Consider the following 16,584-nt stretch of genomic DNA (forward strand, 5'->3'; position numbering starts at 1 on the left):
TCAAATATTTAGAAAAATTACAATATTATTTACACTTAAATGTTTGTTATGCATTTTCCCAATTTTTGGTGTGCGTTATTAAACTTGTAAAAACATTTTCTGTTCAATAATTTCATGCATGCGTTTTTTTACAAGGAGAAACCCTGCTGTACACGCGAACGAAGAAAGCAGCAGCAAATAATAATGGGGAAAGCATCCAAGGCAAAAACCGCAGCAGCAGCGAAGAACGTGACAAAGCCGGCTTCTGAAAAGAAAGAGAATCCAGAAAGTGATTCCATTTCAATTTCAAAGGACGACTCGAACAAGAACAACTTCAAATGTGGTGTTCACGATTGTCCCGTCCCCGCCGTGTCGAGATGCGGCGGCTGCCAGAAAGTCGGCTATTGTTCGAAAGAGCATCAAAAGTTGCACTGGAAGGATCACAAGGGGACTGTTGTGGGTGGAAGGTGTCGGAAAATAAGCGGCTGGGTCGATTCCTCATCGCCGTGAGGGATGTCAAGCCGGGAGAAATTATTATGCAAGAAAAACCTCTGATTATCACCCCTCCGAAAATCACCCTTCCGGTCTGTCTCGGTTGTTACAGTGAATTCAAGCCGGATGGAGTGGTGACGGATGGTATGCAATTTTAGGAAGAGTAAATATATTAGAAAATATGTATTCGTTGGCAGTGGCCGCAGAAGCTGTGGGGACATATGGGGACGGTAAAATTGTGGGGTGGGGCAGGGCGGGGTTTATATAAGATAGGCAGATGATGCGGACATTAAATACCCGGGAAGAACATTGTCCCTCTTCCCCTCACGCTTCCGCGGCCACTGTATTGTTGGATATTGCATGTGCATCTGTTACATACAAAATGCAACACTATGTGAAGCATGAAGAATTGCCCAATTTGCTTAATCTCACGATCGCACAAGTATGTATGTAAGGTCCAGAGAGCTGATATGTATTTAGGAAAAAAAGATGAAATATGGATTTAATATTTACGAAAAAATTCCAAAATATTTACGAAATATGTTTGTACCAAAAAATAAGAATTTTCTCAAAACTTGTAATTTTGAAGTGGATTTTTTGTGGTACAATTTTTTTTAACAGAAAAATTTCGTCTCACACCCTAGAAAAATTTGAAAAATGTGTATATGTATTTTTAGGCCTTTTAAGATGGCCTTATAGATTTGTCAAGATGTCTGTCTGTCCGTCCGTCTATCCGTCTGTAGGCACGATAACTCTCTTTAAACAAAAGCTATTGACCTGAAATTTTGCATACTTCATCTTTGGGCAAATTGTAAGGTTGAGTTCGGAGATGGGCATGATCGGTCAAGTGGTTGGTCGGTGGGGGTCGTTTAGGTGGATCGGGTGGACCGTAACAAAATTTAAATGCCATAGAAACGTTTCAAATTTGTCGTGGGAGGCTGAAATTTAGCACGAAGTTAATAATATATCACATATTTGATATTAGGAGTTCGACTTTCAGTTATCAATGCCATCTTAAAAGGCCCCGCAAAGTTGCTTGGAGTAGGTTTTTTAATATTTAAATGATCTACGCATTTTTCAAAGCATAGTTATAAATATTTATATGTATATATGCAAACCTAGAAATGTGTGACAATATGTAAAAAAAATATTTTGAAGTTTTTTGGATAGTTTAGGGGAAAAAATGCTTAAATACATATCCGCCCTCTGTTCATCTCTCAATTTCAGACGGTAAAGGCGTCAAACCGCACGCTTGCCAGAATGGATGCGGCTTTCCCATGTGCAAATCTCCACTTTGTTGCAACTCCCAGGATCATAAGGCCGAGTGCGCCTTGGCCAAATCGAGGGGAAAGGTTACGATTAAATATGCCGACGGTGAACATCCGCTCTATCAACTGATCGGAATCTTGCGAGCGCTCGGACTCAAAGATAAGAATCCTGACGTCTTCGAGAAACTGGTGAATCTCGAAGCAAATGTGGAAAAACGGGAGGAATTCGTTAAAGCCATGGAGGCCGAGGAAGGTGGTGGCGGGGGACCTGGTGGCAGTTCCACGAGTAACAGCACCGAACTCAAGCCGGCAGCAGGTGTGAAGCTAATTCATGATTTCTTCCAAAGAACGGACGTAACGGAGGAATGGATTGTCAAACTTATCGGAATAATTGAGACGAACGGGCACGAAATTCCCATCCCGGATCTCGATGGGCATATCAACAGGCGAGTTATTGGTATGAAACGAGAGACAAAATTAAGTTTACTACTTTCACTTGTGACCAGTGGCCGCGGAAGCTGTGGGGACATGTGGGGACATTAATATTGTATGTATTTAGGATAGGGGAGGGGGAGGGAGGGGTTTGTATAAGATGGGGAGATGATGGGGACATCAAAGAACCGTGGGAATATTGACCCTCTGCTTCCGCGGCCACTGCTTTCACTCATGACAAAGGGAAAGTTGCCCCATAAAAGCAGTTTACGTAAAATTATGGATTTGCATATGTAGGTGTGTACCATAACTCTTCCTATCTGGAGCATAATTGTCGTCCAAACTGTGTCAAAACGTGGGATTTGAGCACTAAAGAAATTGTGATTCGAGCCAGTACACCCATCAAGAAGGGAGATCATCTTTCAATCAGCTATGTAATAAACTCACGTGGGATTCATCACCAAAATCGTGAAAATCAGCATATTTTTAATCGTTTCTAGACTCTGAGAATTTATTTTAAAATTCTGAACGACAAATTTGTAGGACAGGTCGTTGTCAATCTATTAAAAATTTGCACTCCAGATTTTGACCATTTTTGAAGGAGGAGATCTCAAGTTTAAGAAGCCGCCTTAAGAAAAACTGGAATTCATCAAAGCTGGTTAAAAACTGGCAACTCCCTGCTTTACGAATTTTAATATAAATTCCCAGAGCGAAGAAATGATTAAAAATGCGCTGATTTTGATAATTTTGGCAATAAGTCATCGAATATCCTAAATTAAGCGTTTTTTAATTAAGGGGAAGTCCATAAATTATGTCACGCAAAAACTCACGAATTTCTAGACCCTCCCCCCATTAACATGCGTCATATAGGCACAATATCCTTGAACCCTCCTCTCACGTGACATAATTCATGACCGGTCCCTTAAATATTTTACAAATTATCCAGGTGGACCCTTTATGGGGCACCGCCGATCGACTATCTCTCCTCCGAATGACGAAATTCTTCACGTGCCACTGTGACCGGTGCAAGGATCCGACCGAGCTCGGATGTCACGTCAGCTCGCTCCGGTGTCAACACTTGAAATGTATGAATATCCCGACCTCCGAAAAACGTGGCCTGGTCGCTCCACTCGATCCCTTCAAACCGGACGGAGATTGGAAATGTTTGACGTGCAAGGAAGACTACAACGTCGCCTATGTCAACTCTCTGATCCAGAAAGCTGGTCAAGAGATGGACCAACTTCACGACAAAATCGGCGACATCGCGGCCAAGGAAGACTTTGTGAAACAATTTTCGAAAACCTTGTCGCCCAATCACTTTTACTTGTTGGAGGTGAAAGTAGAGCTGGCCCAGCTTTACGGACGGACGAGTGAGGAGCCGTTGCATATGATGAGTCCGAAAAATCTCGTGAGGAAGATTAACCTCTGTGAAGAACTTTTGGTCACGCTCAACATAATTTATCCAGGTTTCCAGGAATCTTATTTTAAAAATTGGAAATTTATATATTTACTGATTATCTATTTATCCGCCTGCAGGCTACAATAGGTTGAGAGCTTTGATCATTTATGAACTCCAAGCCGCAGTCTTCATGCTTTCACAACTTCGCCGCAGTTGTGGAGATATTTCATTGGAAACGCATTTGGAAGAGTTGATGGTAAGATTTTTAAAATTTGGGTAAATTTTTGTTTGGGACCTCATTTTCGGAAAGACAATCTATCTCATGTATACTCGAATAAACGACTTTCACTTACAACAATGGAGGTCTCCCAGCGGATGCTCTCCGATTTTGACCAAACTATAGTGTCAATCGATCATCAATGTAATTAGTATGAAATTTGGAAAAGACACGATCTCCCAATGGGCACGTTTCGCAGAGATATTTGCATCCGAAGAGGAGAAAGCGACCACAGTAAATTTGGAAAGTGTAAAATTTTTCGACTTTAGTAAAAACTTCAGCCAAGGATCACCATGTAGAATATTATTCCTCCAGTTCTTTATAGAAAATGGGTAGATTCTCCTACTATCAATAACTTTCCTACACATTACATCAGTGGCGGCGGAAGCAGAGGGAGGACAGGGGACATTGTCCCCCGAGAAATTCAGCAAAATTGTATCTGGCCATTCTTTCCCATGTTAATAAGCCCATTCTCCTCAATAATCCCACAATGCTAATGTCCCCACATGTCCCCCCAACTTCCGCCGCCACTGAATGACATAACACATATTACGTAATAAAAATGCTCATTAGCATTATTACGAATGAAAGTCATTCTAAATACATACGTATCCTACCAAATTCTGCCCACCAATAAAAAAAGGTGGAAACAGAGAGAAAGTAGAGAGATCAACCTTTCAAATGCATAGAAAGAAAGTGCCCTGTGCCAATTTAGCAAACGAGTCTACAAATACAATCAAGACAAAAAAAGGAGGTATGTAAAAGTGCTCACAAGTCAATTACCGACGACGACGACTTTCACTTCACCATTTTCCCTTTATTCACTTCACCCTCGAGGTAGATTGAGAAGGAACATTTATGAATTTTTACGAGCCAATTACAGAAATGATGGTAATGATTATTACACATTTTTTTGTTTCCATTCTCTTTTAGCAATGCGGTAAGTGGATGACTGAAGTGATAAAAGTGCTCGGATGGGAAAGCCAGCATTCGATCGAGCGAAAAAGGGCAGCTGGGGCCGAGAGAGACTTGGACAATTTGAGAAAGGCTGTACTTTCACTGCAGAATTTGCCTGAACCTACGGCTACCTTATCAGTCGATAAGGTAGCTGCTGCTGGATCCAGGAATGAAAATGCAAAACCACCTTCCAGCCCGAAGAAAGGAGGAGAAAAGGAGTTATCATCACTTGATAAGGATCTGGAGAAGGATATTCTCGAAATTGAAAGATCCCATCTCACTGCGGATGATGATTCGTTCATTGAAGAAGTGTTTTAATTGGGAGAGGAGAAAATTACTTAATAATTCGACTTGAATAATGATTAAATTTTCAACTTGTTACTACTTAAATGTAAACTTTTGTCAGAAAATTACATATATAAATAATGGTACATGTAGAGTCAGTAGCCGCGGAAGCCGTGGGGACATCTGGGGACATTTACTTAAATATACTTTTGTCAGTGTATTCTGTAATAAACAATGGTACATACATGTAGTCAGGTCAGTGGCCGCGGAAGGTGTGGGGACATTTTCCTTGTAATATGGGGGAGGGACGGGTTTATATAAGATGAGGAGATGATGCGGACATCGAATAACCGTGGGGACATTGCCCACACCCTTCCGCGGCCACTGCATATATGTAGTTCAAAGACATACGTACCTACAATCTGCATTATACAAAAGATGAAAATAAAAAGACATACTGAAACTGTTCCATGCAAATACGTACATATATTTTATTCTCCTCAACCAAACAATGCATATGCCCGAGAAACATTTCCTTATTCCTTTTTTATTATACTCTTTAACCCACAAAGCTACAAAAAAGTATTCAAAAGAAGAAGCGTCAATCCTTATTATTCAGCTTAAGCAGAGGAGAGAAGGAGGAAAACCATAATGGTGCAAAGTCCGGAGGGGGTTCAGTTCAGTCTATCTCATTTTACTCATCCTTCAAACGAAAAAAAGGCAAAAACAAGTTGGTTGGCTTTACTTTACCATCGTCGTGTTATTAAACTGAGAATGAGACAGAGCCCACTAACAGAATTTACTATATCCCCCTCCTCTCCTATATTATGAAATGGGGAACCAACTCCCCTCTCCCTGGAATTTGTTGAGAGGGGATTTTCACAAAAAGTGTAATAAGAAGATGCATATGCCGACCAGACCAGTTACACAGTGGCCGCGGAAGCGTGGGGACACAGGGAAAATGAAAATGTCCCCACATGTCCCCACGGCTTCCGCGGCCACTGCAGTTACATGGGGGACCACAGCAGTATGGCCATAAAAATGGACCCATGCATCCGAAGAAGGGGAGATGGATGGATGTTTAAGAGGATAAGTTGGTTGGGTTGCGTTGGTTCTTGTGGGGAGACTCCCGTAAAGGAAGAAGATTACTAAAACTTGGTTTTCTCGTATATACACGAGGTTTAAAGGTTGGTTTATAATATTGCATAGGAAACAACGTGTTTGGTGCTTGGTTGCATGCAGTTGGATTGGATATATGTATGAGAAGTGAAGGAAGGGGTCCGTGGGTCCCCCTCTTCTTCATGTATATGAAGTTCCCCTTATTCGGCTCCACCAAAATTCAACCAAACAAACCATCCAACCAATCCAGCCAACAAGGTTGCACACAAATCATCACAAGTCCGACCGAATTCAACATTATTCAAACAATAAGCATTGTTATCGAGTGCATAATAATAAGGCTGCAAAATCGGAGAGGAAATCAAAATTGTGTCAGGTTTTAAAGGTAAGTAAGTCAAATTCTCATACATCTAGGTTTGTAATAAATTATTAAGGTACGCAAAAAAAACACGGCAGAAAAATGCAGTGGTGAAAGCAAACTCGAATTCAGTATGAGTTGCGATTCGCAACTTGCGAATTGAAGGAAACTTGAGACTGGGTATTTCTCAGAATTGTGAAAATATTGCAGTTTCTCAACTGCCCAGTGTAGCTTGGCCGTAGATTTTTAGCTGCCCCAAAACATAAGGGAAGTTCGTAAACTTCATAACGCAGGAATGGGTGGGTGGTCAGGGCCCAATAATATCGTGTCAAAAGGGGGTGGGTGGATTGGATGTCAAAACAAAAAAAATTGCGTTATGAAGTTTGCGAACGTTATCTACACACCAGCTGCATATGCATTTTTTTTTAGAAAATTACTGCTGTACTAATTGTTCTTGGTTTCCTATCTAGAGGTTTTCAAAATCGTCTCTTCATAGCTACATAAATATGGAGAAAGAAACCGTCTTTGAAATTGGATCCAACGATTTGTCCCATGCAAACAACTTTTTCCAAAAGTGTGCAAATCTCTTGTCCAAAAACCAACTCGTAGATTGCACAATAGTTTGTTCCGATGGTCAAGTACAGTCACATAAGGTAATCAAGAGTTTCATGTTTAGCCAGTGGCTGCGGAAGTGTGGGGACAGAGGGACAATGTCCCCACGGTTGTTCGATGTCCCCATCATCCACCCATCTTATATAAACACTCCCCCATCCCACAGTGTTAATGTCCCCAGATGTCCTCCAGCTTCCGCGGCCACTGTGTGCAGCTAAATAGCTTCATAAAATATAATTACTCATTACACATATTTCACAGGTCATTCTCGCCGCATCTTGCAAATACATGCACGAGCTTTTGACCACCACAGTGCTCCCGACGCCATGCAGTCATCCCATGATCTTCATGCGGAGTTGGAAGGTTGCCGACTTACAAACAATTTTGACCTATATGTACACCGGAAGAGCGACCATTCCTTGGAGAAAGGTGGCCACAATTTTGAAAATGTGTGACGAGTTGGAATACAAGCGGATGAGGACGGCGATGAAAGCGATTCCAAAATCAATGCCGGAACTCAATTTATTACCAAATGGTACAAGAGCATCACCAATTTCTGGAAATTTGCATGAAAATACTTCCCCGGGAGAATCATCGCACCCGGAACGTGACGCCGCCCCCACCGAAAAATCAGATTTTGCAGACGATTGTTCAAACTCGAAATCAAACCTGGCATCGTCACGATCCTCAATAGATTCCAATTCAAACAATTTGAAAACGACGACTAGTGCCAATAATTGTGAAGGAAATTTTGGAAAAAATGACCACTTTGAAGACTTGCATGTCAATTACGGGATCAAGTCGTCTCATGGACAAAGTGCATTTAATGGTATCCGTCCAGCAAGAAATAAGCGACACATCGAAATAGATAATTTGGAAGGTCTCGTAAATTTTGCGGGGGCAGCAAAACGCCTAATGCTGACACCCATACGAGCAGGTGACAATAATGACTTTGGGACGTTACCAATCAAACTGGAAGACGAATATGGAAGTGACGAAGATGAAAATGAAGACGAGGACGAGGAAGAATTGATTGGAATTGTAAATCCAGGAGATTTGTTGGAAGCTAGTCAGGTAAATTTTTGTTATATGATAATATTACGAGATGAAGTATGAGATGAAGTACAGAGGATTTATTAAGATCATATTTTTGTTCTGGTAGGATTTCAAAGAGGATATCGATGAAGAAGCTCAATCTGACTGTCCATGGTGTAACGAAACCTTCAACAATGTTGCCCTGCTTCAAAAACATTTAAAAACTCATGTCAATAAGTATCGTCCGTACTCGTGTGAATATTGTCAGGTGAGTATGACATCCTTCTTAATAAATATATGTCATTTACTTAACTGACACATATTTACTAGTTATCTAACCTAAATTAATTTTAGATGTCATTTTATCTTAACTTAATTTAACTCAAATAACTCCCCCTACTTTCAGAACTCGTTCGCCCGATCGGCCCATTTGAAGCGTCACTTACGCGTACACACCGGGGAAAAGCCTTACGTTTGCCCAATCCCTGCTTGTCAGCGAGCCTTTGCTCGTCAAGATAAGCTTAAAGGCCACATGGAACGGCATTTTCAACAGGCTAATCGAACCGCAGAGAGTCTTCTATCCCCTCCCCCAAGCACTACAACGGCCAATGACGCCATGACCATAACAAGTTTCTCTCAAGTCAAAAGTAATCAAATAATTCCTGTAAAAGTACAACAAAACGGGGGAAAACCAGTTGGAAGAGGATTAAAATCGGCTTCAAAACAATCCTTGGACTCTTTATTACTGGGAAATTCGTCTCTTCAAACGAATGGAAATAGATTCGAGATCGGAACCACGACCAGCAATGGGCTCTCAATTTCATTAGCGTCTTCCAACACGGGGGCGGAAAATAGGGAAAAATTGACATCCTCCAACGGACTCACGGTCACACCTGCACCACGCCCTTCGTCTTCGTATATTCAGTCCCTAATTTCTCGAGGAGCTGGAGCAACCATGTTCACAACGGGAGGAGATGACTCGTCGATAATTAAGAGAGAATTGATACATTCCAAACCCATGAATTATGTGGTTAACTATAATGGTTAAAGATAATAGGGATATGTACATCAATCAATTATAACTGTTATGTAATGTCAGTACAATATTAGTTTATTTTTACACCGGGTTTTTGAAAGTAACGAAAATTCTATTCATCACTTGTATGTAAGGTAAAAACCTACTCCAAGCAACTTTGCGGGGCCTTTTAAGACGGCATTATTACATAAAAGCCAGACTCTAATGAACGATTGGCATATAATTTTTAGCCCGGACTAGGGCTTATGTAATCGACCTGTCCGTCTGTCTGTCTTTCCATAACTCTCGAAGGAGTAGGCTGAATTTTACCAAATTTGATACAGACATGCATCTGGGCATCGACCGAGTTCGAAGATGGGTTAGTGTTTCTCACGGGTCGGGTTCTTGCAAATCCGAAACCCGAACCCGAACCCGATGCCACTGATCCGAAACTTGAGGGCAACCCGAACCCGAAGAACCCGAAACCCGTTTGCAACGATCCGAACCCGAACTGGCGGATCAAATCCGAAACCCGAACCCGAAAAACCCGAATATATTTTAACTTTAAGGGGTGACTGGCTTTTTAGCTAAAAATTCTTTGGAAGGTTTCAAACAAACAATACTTCTGTAAATATGACCGAGGAATTATAATTAAGCACATTTCTGCATAAGTACATAACTCTTAATTCCTTGACCATAATAATGCAATCTCAAAAAATCGACCATGAATAATGGCTTTCCGTGACATTCAGAAATTTTTAAATCAGTTGAAAGACACTTGTGAAAAGAAGTTACGACAATTAAAAATTTGAATTATTTAATGAATTACTGCAGCATAACCGTCGTAGCAAGTTTGGTTAACACTTTATTTTCTTTTTTAATGTTTTCGTGTTCGTTGTGGCAAAAAGTTCTTGTTGGTTCGGGTTTCGGGTTCTTAGTCGGAACCCGAACCCGACCCGAACCCGAAATTTTGGGATCACATTTCTCGGACCCGAACCCGAACCCGAAAGTTTCGGGTTCAAAAATTTCGTATCCGAAGCAGGACCCAAACCCGATCCGAACCCGAAACCCGAAGTAAGAACCCGAACCCGTGAGAAACACTCGATCAAAAAACATTTAGACCAATGAGTGGTACCCTGGACACGACTATCACCTCGAAAGTATCCCTTGTTAGCTAACTTTTAATTTCAAATTCTTTGATGAGAAGCCACTAATTGTAAGTATTACCGTGCCGGATTTCATGTTTTTAACGCAATTTCTAAAAATAGATATGGATAACCGCATCAGATATAAATTTTACCAATTTCATTTCATATTGTTCCATTAAGACCCATTTGCAACCTCTCTCCCAAATTTCACTTCGATATGACGATTTTGAAAAATCAGTATGGGTCACCCCATAGGGTCCATCAAGATTAAAATTTTTCCAACCTAAATTCATTTTTGTCTGTTACAATCCACTAGCAACCTTTGTTCCAAATTTCAACTACCTACTACAAATTTTAGAAATCCGTCGGGTCACCCTATCGGGTCTCCCAGGTTTAAAATTTCTGAAACTCCACTCCAATTTAAACGCTTTGAGGTCAGTCGCAATCTTCATACTAAAATTACTTAAAATTATTACTATAGATATTTCTCAAGCTACAAATATTTTACTTACACTTAAATAATTTAACCTGCTCTAAAGGTTCTTGGTAGTTAAGGGCAACGCATTTGGATGGAAATGACCCCCACCGGCCAATTACTTGACCGATCATGCCCACCTCCGAACTCATCCTTACTTTTGACCCGAAGATGAAGTGTGCAAAATTTCAAGTCGATAGCTTTTGTTTAAAGAGAGTTATCGTGCGCACAGACGGACGCACAGACGGACGGACAGACAGACATCTTGGTAAATCTATAAGGCCATCTTAAAAGGCCTAAAAACAAAATAAAGATACTCAGATTCTAAATAATGACTAAATGTTTCTTATTGCATTTTTAACAAAATTTTAGATGCGGTATTAACAAACTTTCGAAATTGTTAATAATTAATTTGACGATACTTTTAGTTATCTAGCTCCGTCGTTACTTACTACCTCGTACTTTGATCCATTTCAGCCTGCATTTTCGCGATCAATTCCGACTGTTGTTTCTGCCTCATTTCTTTGATAAAATCTTGCAATTCTTGCCTGCATGTGAGATCGTCGGGTGGATAAAGTTCCCGTTTCATCTTTATCACCCAGTCTTCAAAGTATTGGGCTTGATTGTAAAAGTAAAACATTCCAACGGGGAAGGACACGAATAAGCCGAGCTTGAAAACTTCTAATTGCCAGTTACCCATGTTCAGATAAGTAAGACGACTTTTCCTGATTTGGCCTGCATAAATCAAGTAAAAATTAATTTAAAATGCACATCACAAGTTCCCGAGTTTTGTAACTATACTTCTAACTGCAAACTGTCACCTTATCATCTTTCTTATAAGATGATAAGTTCACAGGTAAGAGGATGATCTTACCTGTGTCAGAAAATCTTGATTTACAAATTTTAATTTCCAAGTTTTTTTATTTTTCTTTCTCTCGTGCGAATTTCAACTTGAAATTTTCAACTTGAAATTTTCAAGTCTTCTTTCCCCACCAAAAAGTGGGAGCCAAACGCTGTGGCGGTTAAGAAACGGACACTCTTGTTTTGTGTTGTGGTTTTTGGTCGGCGAAATATTAATGTTAATTGCATTTCGTAATTTTTCGTTAATTGATAACCCACTATAATTAGTGCGGCTATTATACATTTGTGGATACTGATAACAACCACGCCATAAATCACCATCTTCAACGTAAAAGTAGGTTTGTCGTACGGATTATTTGTTTCTTTGCAATTTTATTTATTTTTTAAATTAGTATTTCATTTAATTTTTACTTTATTTCATTTCTAGGATGGCTGCTTCTACGGAAAGTACGGAAATACCGGGTGTGACTGTGCCGTTAGAGAAGGTTCAAGAATTTTTATCCTGGCGAAGAAAAATTGAGCCGCTGATTCTACTTTTGGATAAGACTCCCTCATCGGAATTAGAAACTATGATTTGTTGCACGGAAAATAAATTAGAGAGCGATAGTAAGTTTTTAATGGATGTTAAACTTGCGGAGAAATGTCAGGTATTAGCCAAACTATTAATATTATTATTATTAATTCATGATTGTATGATATTCATTTTTCATCTTACTTAATTCTAGAACTTATATGACGAGCTTTTAGTTAAAGTTAATGAAAAAGAGAAGGAAAGTGACGAATTGTGGGAGGATTTACAAGTTATGTTTAAGCGTCTTAAGGATAAGAAAGAATTTCAGTTGGGATTTACTTCTGCTGACTCTGGTGTCATAAAATCGGTATAATTATTTGGTTAGTCTATTGTAACTTTTTATGGTATTAATGTATGCCCAATTTGTTTGGTTTCATGTAGATGCAGAATTTCAAGGCTCAATTACTTTTAAGGGAAGATGACATGGCGAAAAGGATCAAAGTTTTTATTGGAGAACTACGCAAAGATATTTCCGACATATGGGAACAGTGCATGATAACGGACGAGGAGAAGGCTGCATTTAAGGAATATCATTCGGATCTTTACACCGAGGAAATGTTGGACATTCACAAACAAGAATTGGCAAAATGGCAAGTTTATCATAAAAAGAATCAAGAAATTTTAACTATGGTAAGTACCTGATTTACAAACCCCTAATCAATATACGATATATATATGAAACAACAAGTTGTTAATTTGGTTATTAAATTTTACGATAAGGTAACGAAGCGTGAAGAGATGTGGGTCAAGTTACGAGAATTGGAGGCCAAAGCTGATGATCCGAACCGTTTCGTGAATCGGTACAGATATCAAGTTTTAATAACAAATTTAATACAAGTCGTCAAAAATTAATTTGTTTAAACACATCATTGCAGAGGCGGAGCTCTTTTGAAGGATCAAAATATGCACAACTCTATAACAAAGAATCTTCCAAAATTAGAGGCTGAATTGATCAAACTAGCCAAGAAATTTGAGCTTGAGCACGACCGAAAAATGAAAATTCATGGAAAGGAAATCCCATCTATGATTGATGAAGAGTGGAAATTATTTAAGGATGAAAAAGCAGCGAAAAAATTGAACCGTCAATTTCTGACCCCTTCTGCTGCAGCACCAACTCGAATTGATTCAGCCTCGTCGTCTGTACCTTTAGTAAGAATGCTAATTACTTAATATACATAAATTACTGGTTGTCATTTACAAAAAAATTGTCTTCTATATCAATATTTTTTCCTATTTTAGCGTGTAACTCGCCTTTCCGTCATGCCGCATCTGCCCCCTCAACCAGGAACCAGTAAGGTGGGTGACAAACGTCCCGGATCACAAATGCCTGGCCAGTCAACCCCACTGTCGAAAAGAAAATTTGTAGCAGCGTCGACGGAATCGCTGAATAATTAAGAATCTACATTCCAAGTTCTCATCATTTCGTAAAGTTTGACAACTTTTATAACTTTTCTACTGTACTATTTTTACTGTACATCATGCCGATTTAGAATTTGAATATTTATTTTTATTATATTTTATGGCTTTGTAAAATTAGTGAAAAATGTTTTTTTCCTCTCTCAGGGACAGATTAATCATTACATATCAATTAATCATTTCATGAAAATATTATTTTGAACACTAGTACAACTCGTACATTCATGCCAAAGGAATAACTTGAATATGTATAACATGACTTTGAAAATTAATTGAATAAAGTCATCATATTCCATTTTTTGCAAAGTTGGTTTACTACTTTCACCACCTTTCACCTTGTACAGAGTTCTTGATTAGATGCATTTTCCACGATAAATGAGTATCTAATTCCATGCTCCACTTTACATATGTAACAAACAAATAACCTTTAATCTTTAAAAGTGCATCCACGTCAGAACTGCGACCCGACCCATGAGTGATATGCGATGATGATAAGGTGATTACTTCAATTATCACCAATTTCATTATATTTGCATATGACATGACAATGCACCGCCACTTACATCATGTAGTATTAAATACACAACTCCACAACTCTACTACTTTTCATGCCATCAAGTCAAGTAGTATTTAACCTCTTACATATCCAGGTAGACGGGCATTGCATAAATATCATAGCATAGTAATTATTATTTTTCTACTATTTTCATCAGACACTTTCAGTGGCCGCGGAAGCGTCCAATGTCCCCACGGTTGTTCGATGTCCCCATCTTATATAAACGTCTCCCTCCCCCATCCTACAATATTAATTAATGTCCCCACACCTTCCGCGGCCACTGGGCACGTTTACCAACCATGATCGCAACATCATCATCCTCAGTTTTATACCTCACTGACTTGCAAATTATCATTGAATATTAATAGCTCAGTCAGCTCTCTGTTAAATAAAAGAGACGACCTCAAGGCAAGAGTTTCATCTCCGCGTCATCATCACCATTTACTACTCATTTATTATTCCTTATTGCACATGGTTTAAAAAAATTAGGAGAATTAACATTCAATAAATAACCATATCATAATGCATCAGACCTGACTTTTCTCTGTCATTCAGTCAATGAAAAGCTCATGAAAAGACAAAAAAAACTTGACAACAGACGACTCTCATGAGACACATATACTACATTTTTTTCTCATAAATACATCAAAATTCAGGTAAAAGTGCTGCATTGCATGGCATGCTGAAAATTTATATACATATAAAAACGTGTCACCACAGTGGCCGCGGAAGGGTCTGGACAATGTCCCCACGGTTATTCGATGTCCCCATCATCTCCCCATCTTATACAAACCCCTCCCTCCCCTATCCTACAATGTCAATGTCCCCACACCCTTCCGCGGTCACTGGTCACTCACCAATGTGTGCTAAATTTTTTGCCGTACATACACCGCATTGCAGTAGTAAAAGTATATTTCTGTACATATAATAGCAAAGCCATGAATTTAATTGCAGACCACCGTTTTTACTGCATACATATGTCCACCTTCATATTTTCTCGTAAGCTTCTACATACACACGCACGGATTACATGGATTACATGACCGCGTGTACATGTCCCACGCCACGATCTATACAAATATGTACAGTACAATTTGAAATTTCATTTCACTCTCTCCCTCCCTTCTGACTAAATAATTGTTGGCCAGCAGCAGAAGATCCAGGCAAAAGATAAAAACTTCCATTAGAATAATATCACACTCTCCAATCCATCCTTTCTTTCATTATTCTCACGAAATGAAGGGGCTGTGTGCCGTGCTTAAAGTATTATTCTTCCTCCCCGTGTTTTGTATTGTTCATTAGCCATGCAAAGCAACAATTTTCGTACATAGAGAATCGGTCGGCTTGCATTTATTTGTTCATCTCCTTGGCGTAGTAGGAGATGAATTAGTTATATTTGTATTAAACGGACGTACGTGAGCTACCTATTCCTGCCCGGTATTAAATTAAATGCTGCTTCGATTGCTCTCCTAATCCTTTAACACTTAGTCAAGCAGGCAGGCAAAATAATTCATGGGGCACGTACATATGGGGATGCAATGGGCGCGGAAGCTGTGAGGGACATGTGGGGACGTGAACATTGTAGGATGGGGGGAGGGACAGGTTTATATAAGACAAGTCTCCTGAGCCCGCAATGCGGGCTCTAAGAAAAACGAGTTTATTATTTTATTACGGAAAACGTTAAGTCACGACTCTAATTGGGTGTGTCCACTAAAAACGTTCAGTTACGACTCTAATTGGGTGTGTCTACGATAAACGTTCAGTCACGACTCTAAAGGGTGTGACCACGAAAAACGTTCAGTCACGACTCTAAAGGGTGTGACCACGGAAAAATCTTCTGTCACGACTCTGAAGGGTCTGACCACGAAAAACGTGCAGTCACGACTCTAATGGGTGTGACCACGAAAAACGTTCAGTTACGACTCTAATTGGGTGTGTCTACGATAAACGTTCAGTCACGACTCTAATGGGTGTGACCACGAAAAACGTTCAGTCACGACTCTAATGGGTGTGACCACGAAAAACGTTCAGTCACAACTGTACAGGGCGTGACCACGGAAAAACGTTCAGTCACGACTCTAAAGGGTGTGACCACGAAAAACGTTCAGTCACGACTCTAAAGGGTGTGACCACGGAAAAATCTTCTGTCACGACTCTGAAGGGTCTGACCACGAAAAACGTGCAGTCACGACTCTAATTGGGTGTGACCACGAAAAACGTTCAGTCACGACTCTAAAGGGTGTGACCACGGAAAAATCTTCTGTCACGACTCTGAAGGGTCTGACCACGAAAAACGTGCAGTCACGACTCTAATGGGTGTGACCACGAA

At 39.8% G+C, this 16,584-nt stretch overlaps 4 protein-coding genes across 5 annotated transcripts; 3 read left to right on the forward strand and 1 right to left on the reverse strand.

Annotated features, from left to right (window-relative positions):
- The first annotated feature begins 356 nt into the window (after positions 1-356).
- Positions 357-5,566, forward strand: LOC110845254 (SET domain-containing protein SmydA-8-like). The gene is made up of 6 exons (XM_035848674.1): positions 357-615; positions 1,699-2,196; positions 2,469-2,605; positions 3,118-3,637; positions 3,708-3,826; positions 4,781-5,566. The coding sequence occupies exons 1-6, from the start codon at positions 357-359 to the stop codon at positions 5,120-5,122; spliced, it is 1,875 nt and encodes a 624-aa protein (XP_035704567.1). The 3' UTR covers positions 5,123-5,566.
- Positions 5,567-6,385: 819 nt separating this feature from the next.
- On the forward strand, positions 6,386-9,458 carry LOC110843045 (myoneurin). Its single transcript, XM_022088957.2, has 5 exons — positions 6,386-6,593; positions 7,037-7,219; positions 7,440-8,252; positions 8,341-8,481; positions 8,620-9,458. The coding sequence occupies exons 2-5, from the start codon at positions 7,073-7,075 to the stop codon at positions 9,259-9,261; spliced, it is 1,743 nt and encodes a 580-aa protein (XP_021944649.1). The 5' UTR covers positions 6,386-6,593; positions 7,037-7,072; the 3' UTR covers positions 9,262-9,458.
- Positions 9,459-11,096: 1,638 nt separating this feature from the next.
- On the reverse strand, positions 11,097-11,867 carry LOC118434284 (protein PET100 homolog, mitochondrial-like). The gene is made up of 3 exons (XM_035847375.1): positions 11,726-11,867; positions 11,307-11,586; positions 11,097-11,147 (listed from the first exon to the last, which is right to left on the reverse strand). The coding sequence occupies exons 2-3, from the start codon at positions 11,549-11,551 to the stop codon at positions 11,126-11,128; spliced, it is 267 nt and encodes an 88-aa protein (XP_035703268.1). The 5' UTR covers positions 11,552-11,586; positions 11,726-11,867; the 3' UTR covers positions 11,097-11,125.
- LOC110843046 (protein regulator of cytokinesis 1) lies at positions 11,828-13,994 on the forward strand. 2 transcript variants are annotated; one of them, XM_022088959.2, is made up of 7 exons: positions 11,828-12,050; positions 12,140-12,359; positions 12,438-12,590; positions 12,665-12,913; positions 13,004-13,083; positions 13,159-13,432; positions 13,523-13,994. In XM_022088959.2, the coding sequence occupies exons 2-7, from the start codon at positions 12,141-12,143 to the stop codon at positions 13,676-13,678; spliced, it is 1,131 nt and encodes a 376-aa protein (XP_021944651.1). In that variant the 5' UTR covers positions 11,828-12,050; position 12,140; the 3' UTR covers positions 13,679-13,994. The 2 variants fall into 2 exon arrangements, with proteins under 2 accessions (XP_021944651.1, XP_021944650.1); XM_022088958.2 differs by having other exon boundaries at positions 11,841-12,046.
- Positions 13,995-16,584: the final 2,590 nt, after the last annotated feature.

This window comes from Folsomia candida, unplaced genomic scaffold (assembly GCF_002217175.1).
Source record: "Folsomia candida strain VU population unplaced genomic scaffold, ASM221717v1 Fcan01_Sc002, whole genome shotgun sequence".
NCBI classification, from domain to species: domain Eukaryota; kingdom Metazoa; phylum Arthropoda; class Collembola; order Entomobryomorpha; family Isotomidae; genus Folsomia; species Folsomia candida.

Bases quoted from the DNA above. Each gene is read 5' to 3' on its own strand.
- LOC118434284 (XM_035847375.1), bottom strand. From the start codon at position 11,551: ATGGGTAACTGGCAATTAGAAGTTTTCAAGCTCGGCTTATTCGTGTCC. The intron at 11,148-11,306 runs GTAGTAAGTAAC...TTTTGTTTTTAG, and splicing joins GAAATGGATCAAAGTACGAG to GCCTTTTAAGATGGCCTTAT.
- LOC110845254 (XM_035848674.1), top strand. From the start codon at position 357: ATGCGGCGGCTGCCAGAAAGTCGGCTATTGTTCGAAAGAGCATCAAAA. The intron at 2,606-3,117 runs GTAATAAACTCA...CAAATTATCCAG, and splicing joins ATCATCTTTCAATCAGCTAT to GTGGACCCTTTATGGGGCAC. The intron at 3,827-4,780 runs GTAAGATTTTTA...ATTCTCTTTTAG, and splicing joins CGCATTTGGAAGAGTTGATG to CAATGCGGTAAGTGGATGAC.
- LOC110843046 (XM_022088959.2), top strand. From the start codon at position 12,141: ATGGCTGCTTCTACGGAAAGTACGGAAATACCGGGTGTGACTGTGCCG. The intron at 12,591-12,664 runs GTATAATTATTT...GGTTTCATGTAG, and splicing joins ACTCTGGTGTCATAAAATCG to ATGCAGAATTTCAAGGCTCA. The intron at 13,084-13,158 runs GTACAGATATCA...ACATCATTGCAG, and splicing joins CCGAACCGTTTCGTGAATCG to AGGCGGAGCTCTTTTGAAGG.
- LOC110843045 (XM_022088957.2), top strand. From the start codon at position 7,073: ATGGAGAAAGAAACCGTCTTTGAAATTGGATCCAACGATTTGTCCCAT. The intron at 8,253-8,340 runs GTAAATTTTTGT...TTGTTCTGGTAG, and splicing joins ATTTGTTGGAAGCTAGTCAG to GATTTCAAAGAGGATATCGA. The intron at 8,482-8,619 runs GTGAGTATGACA...CCCTACTTTCAG, and splicing joins ACTCGTGTGAATATTGTCAG to AACTCGTTCGCCCGATCGGC.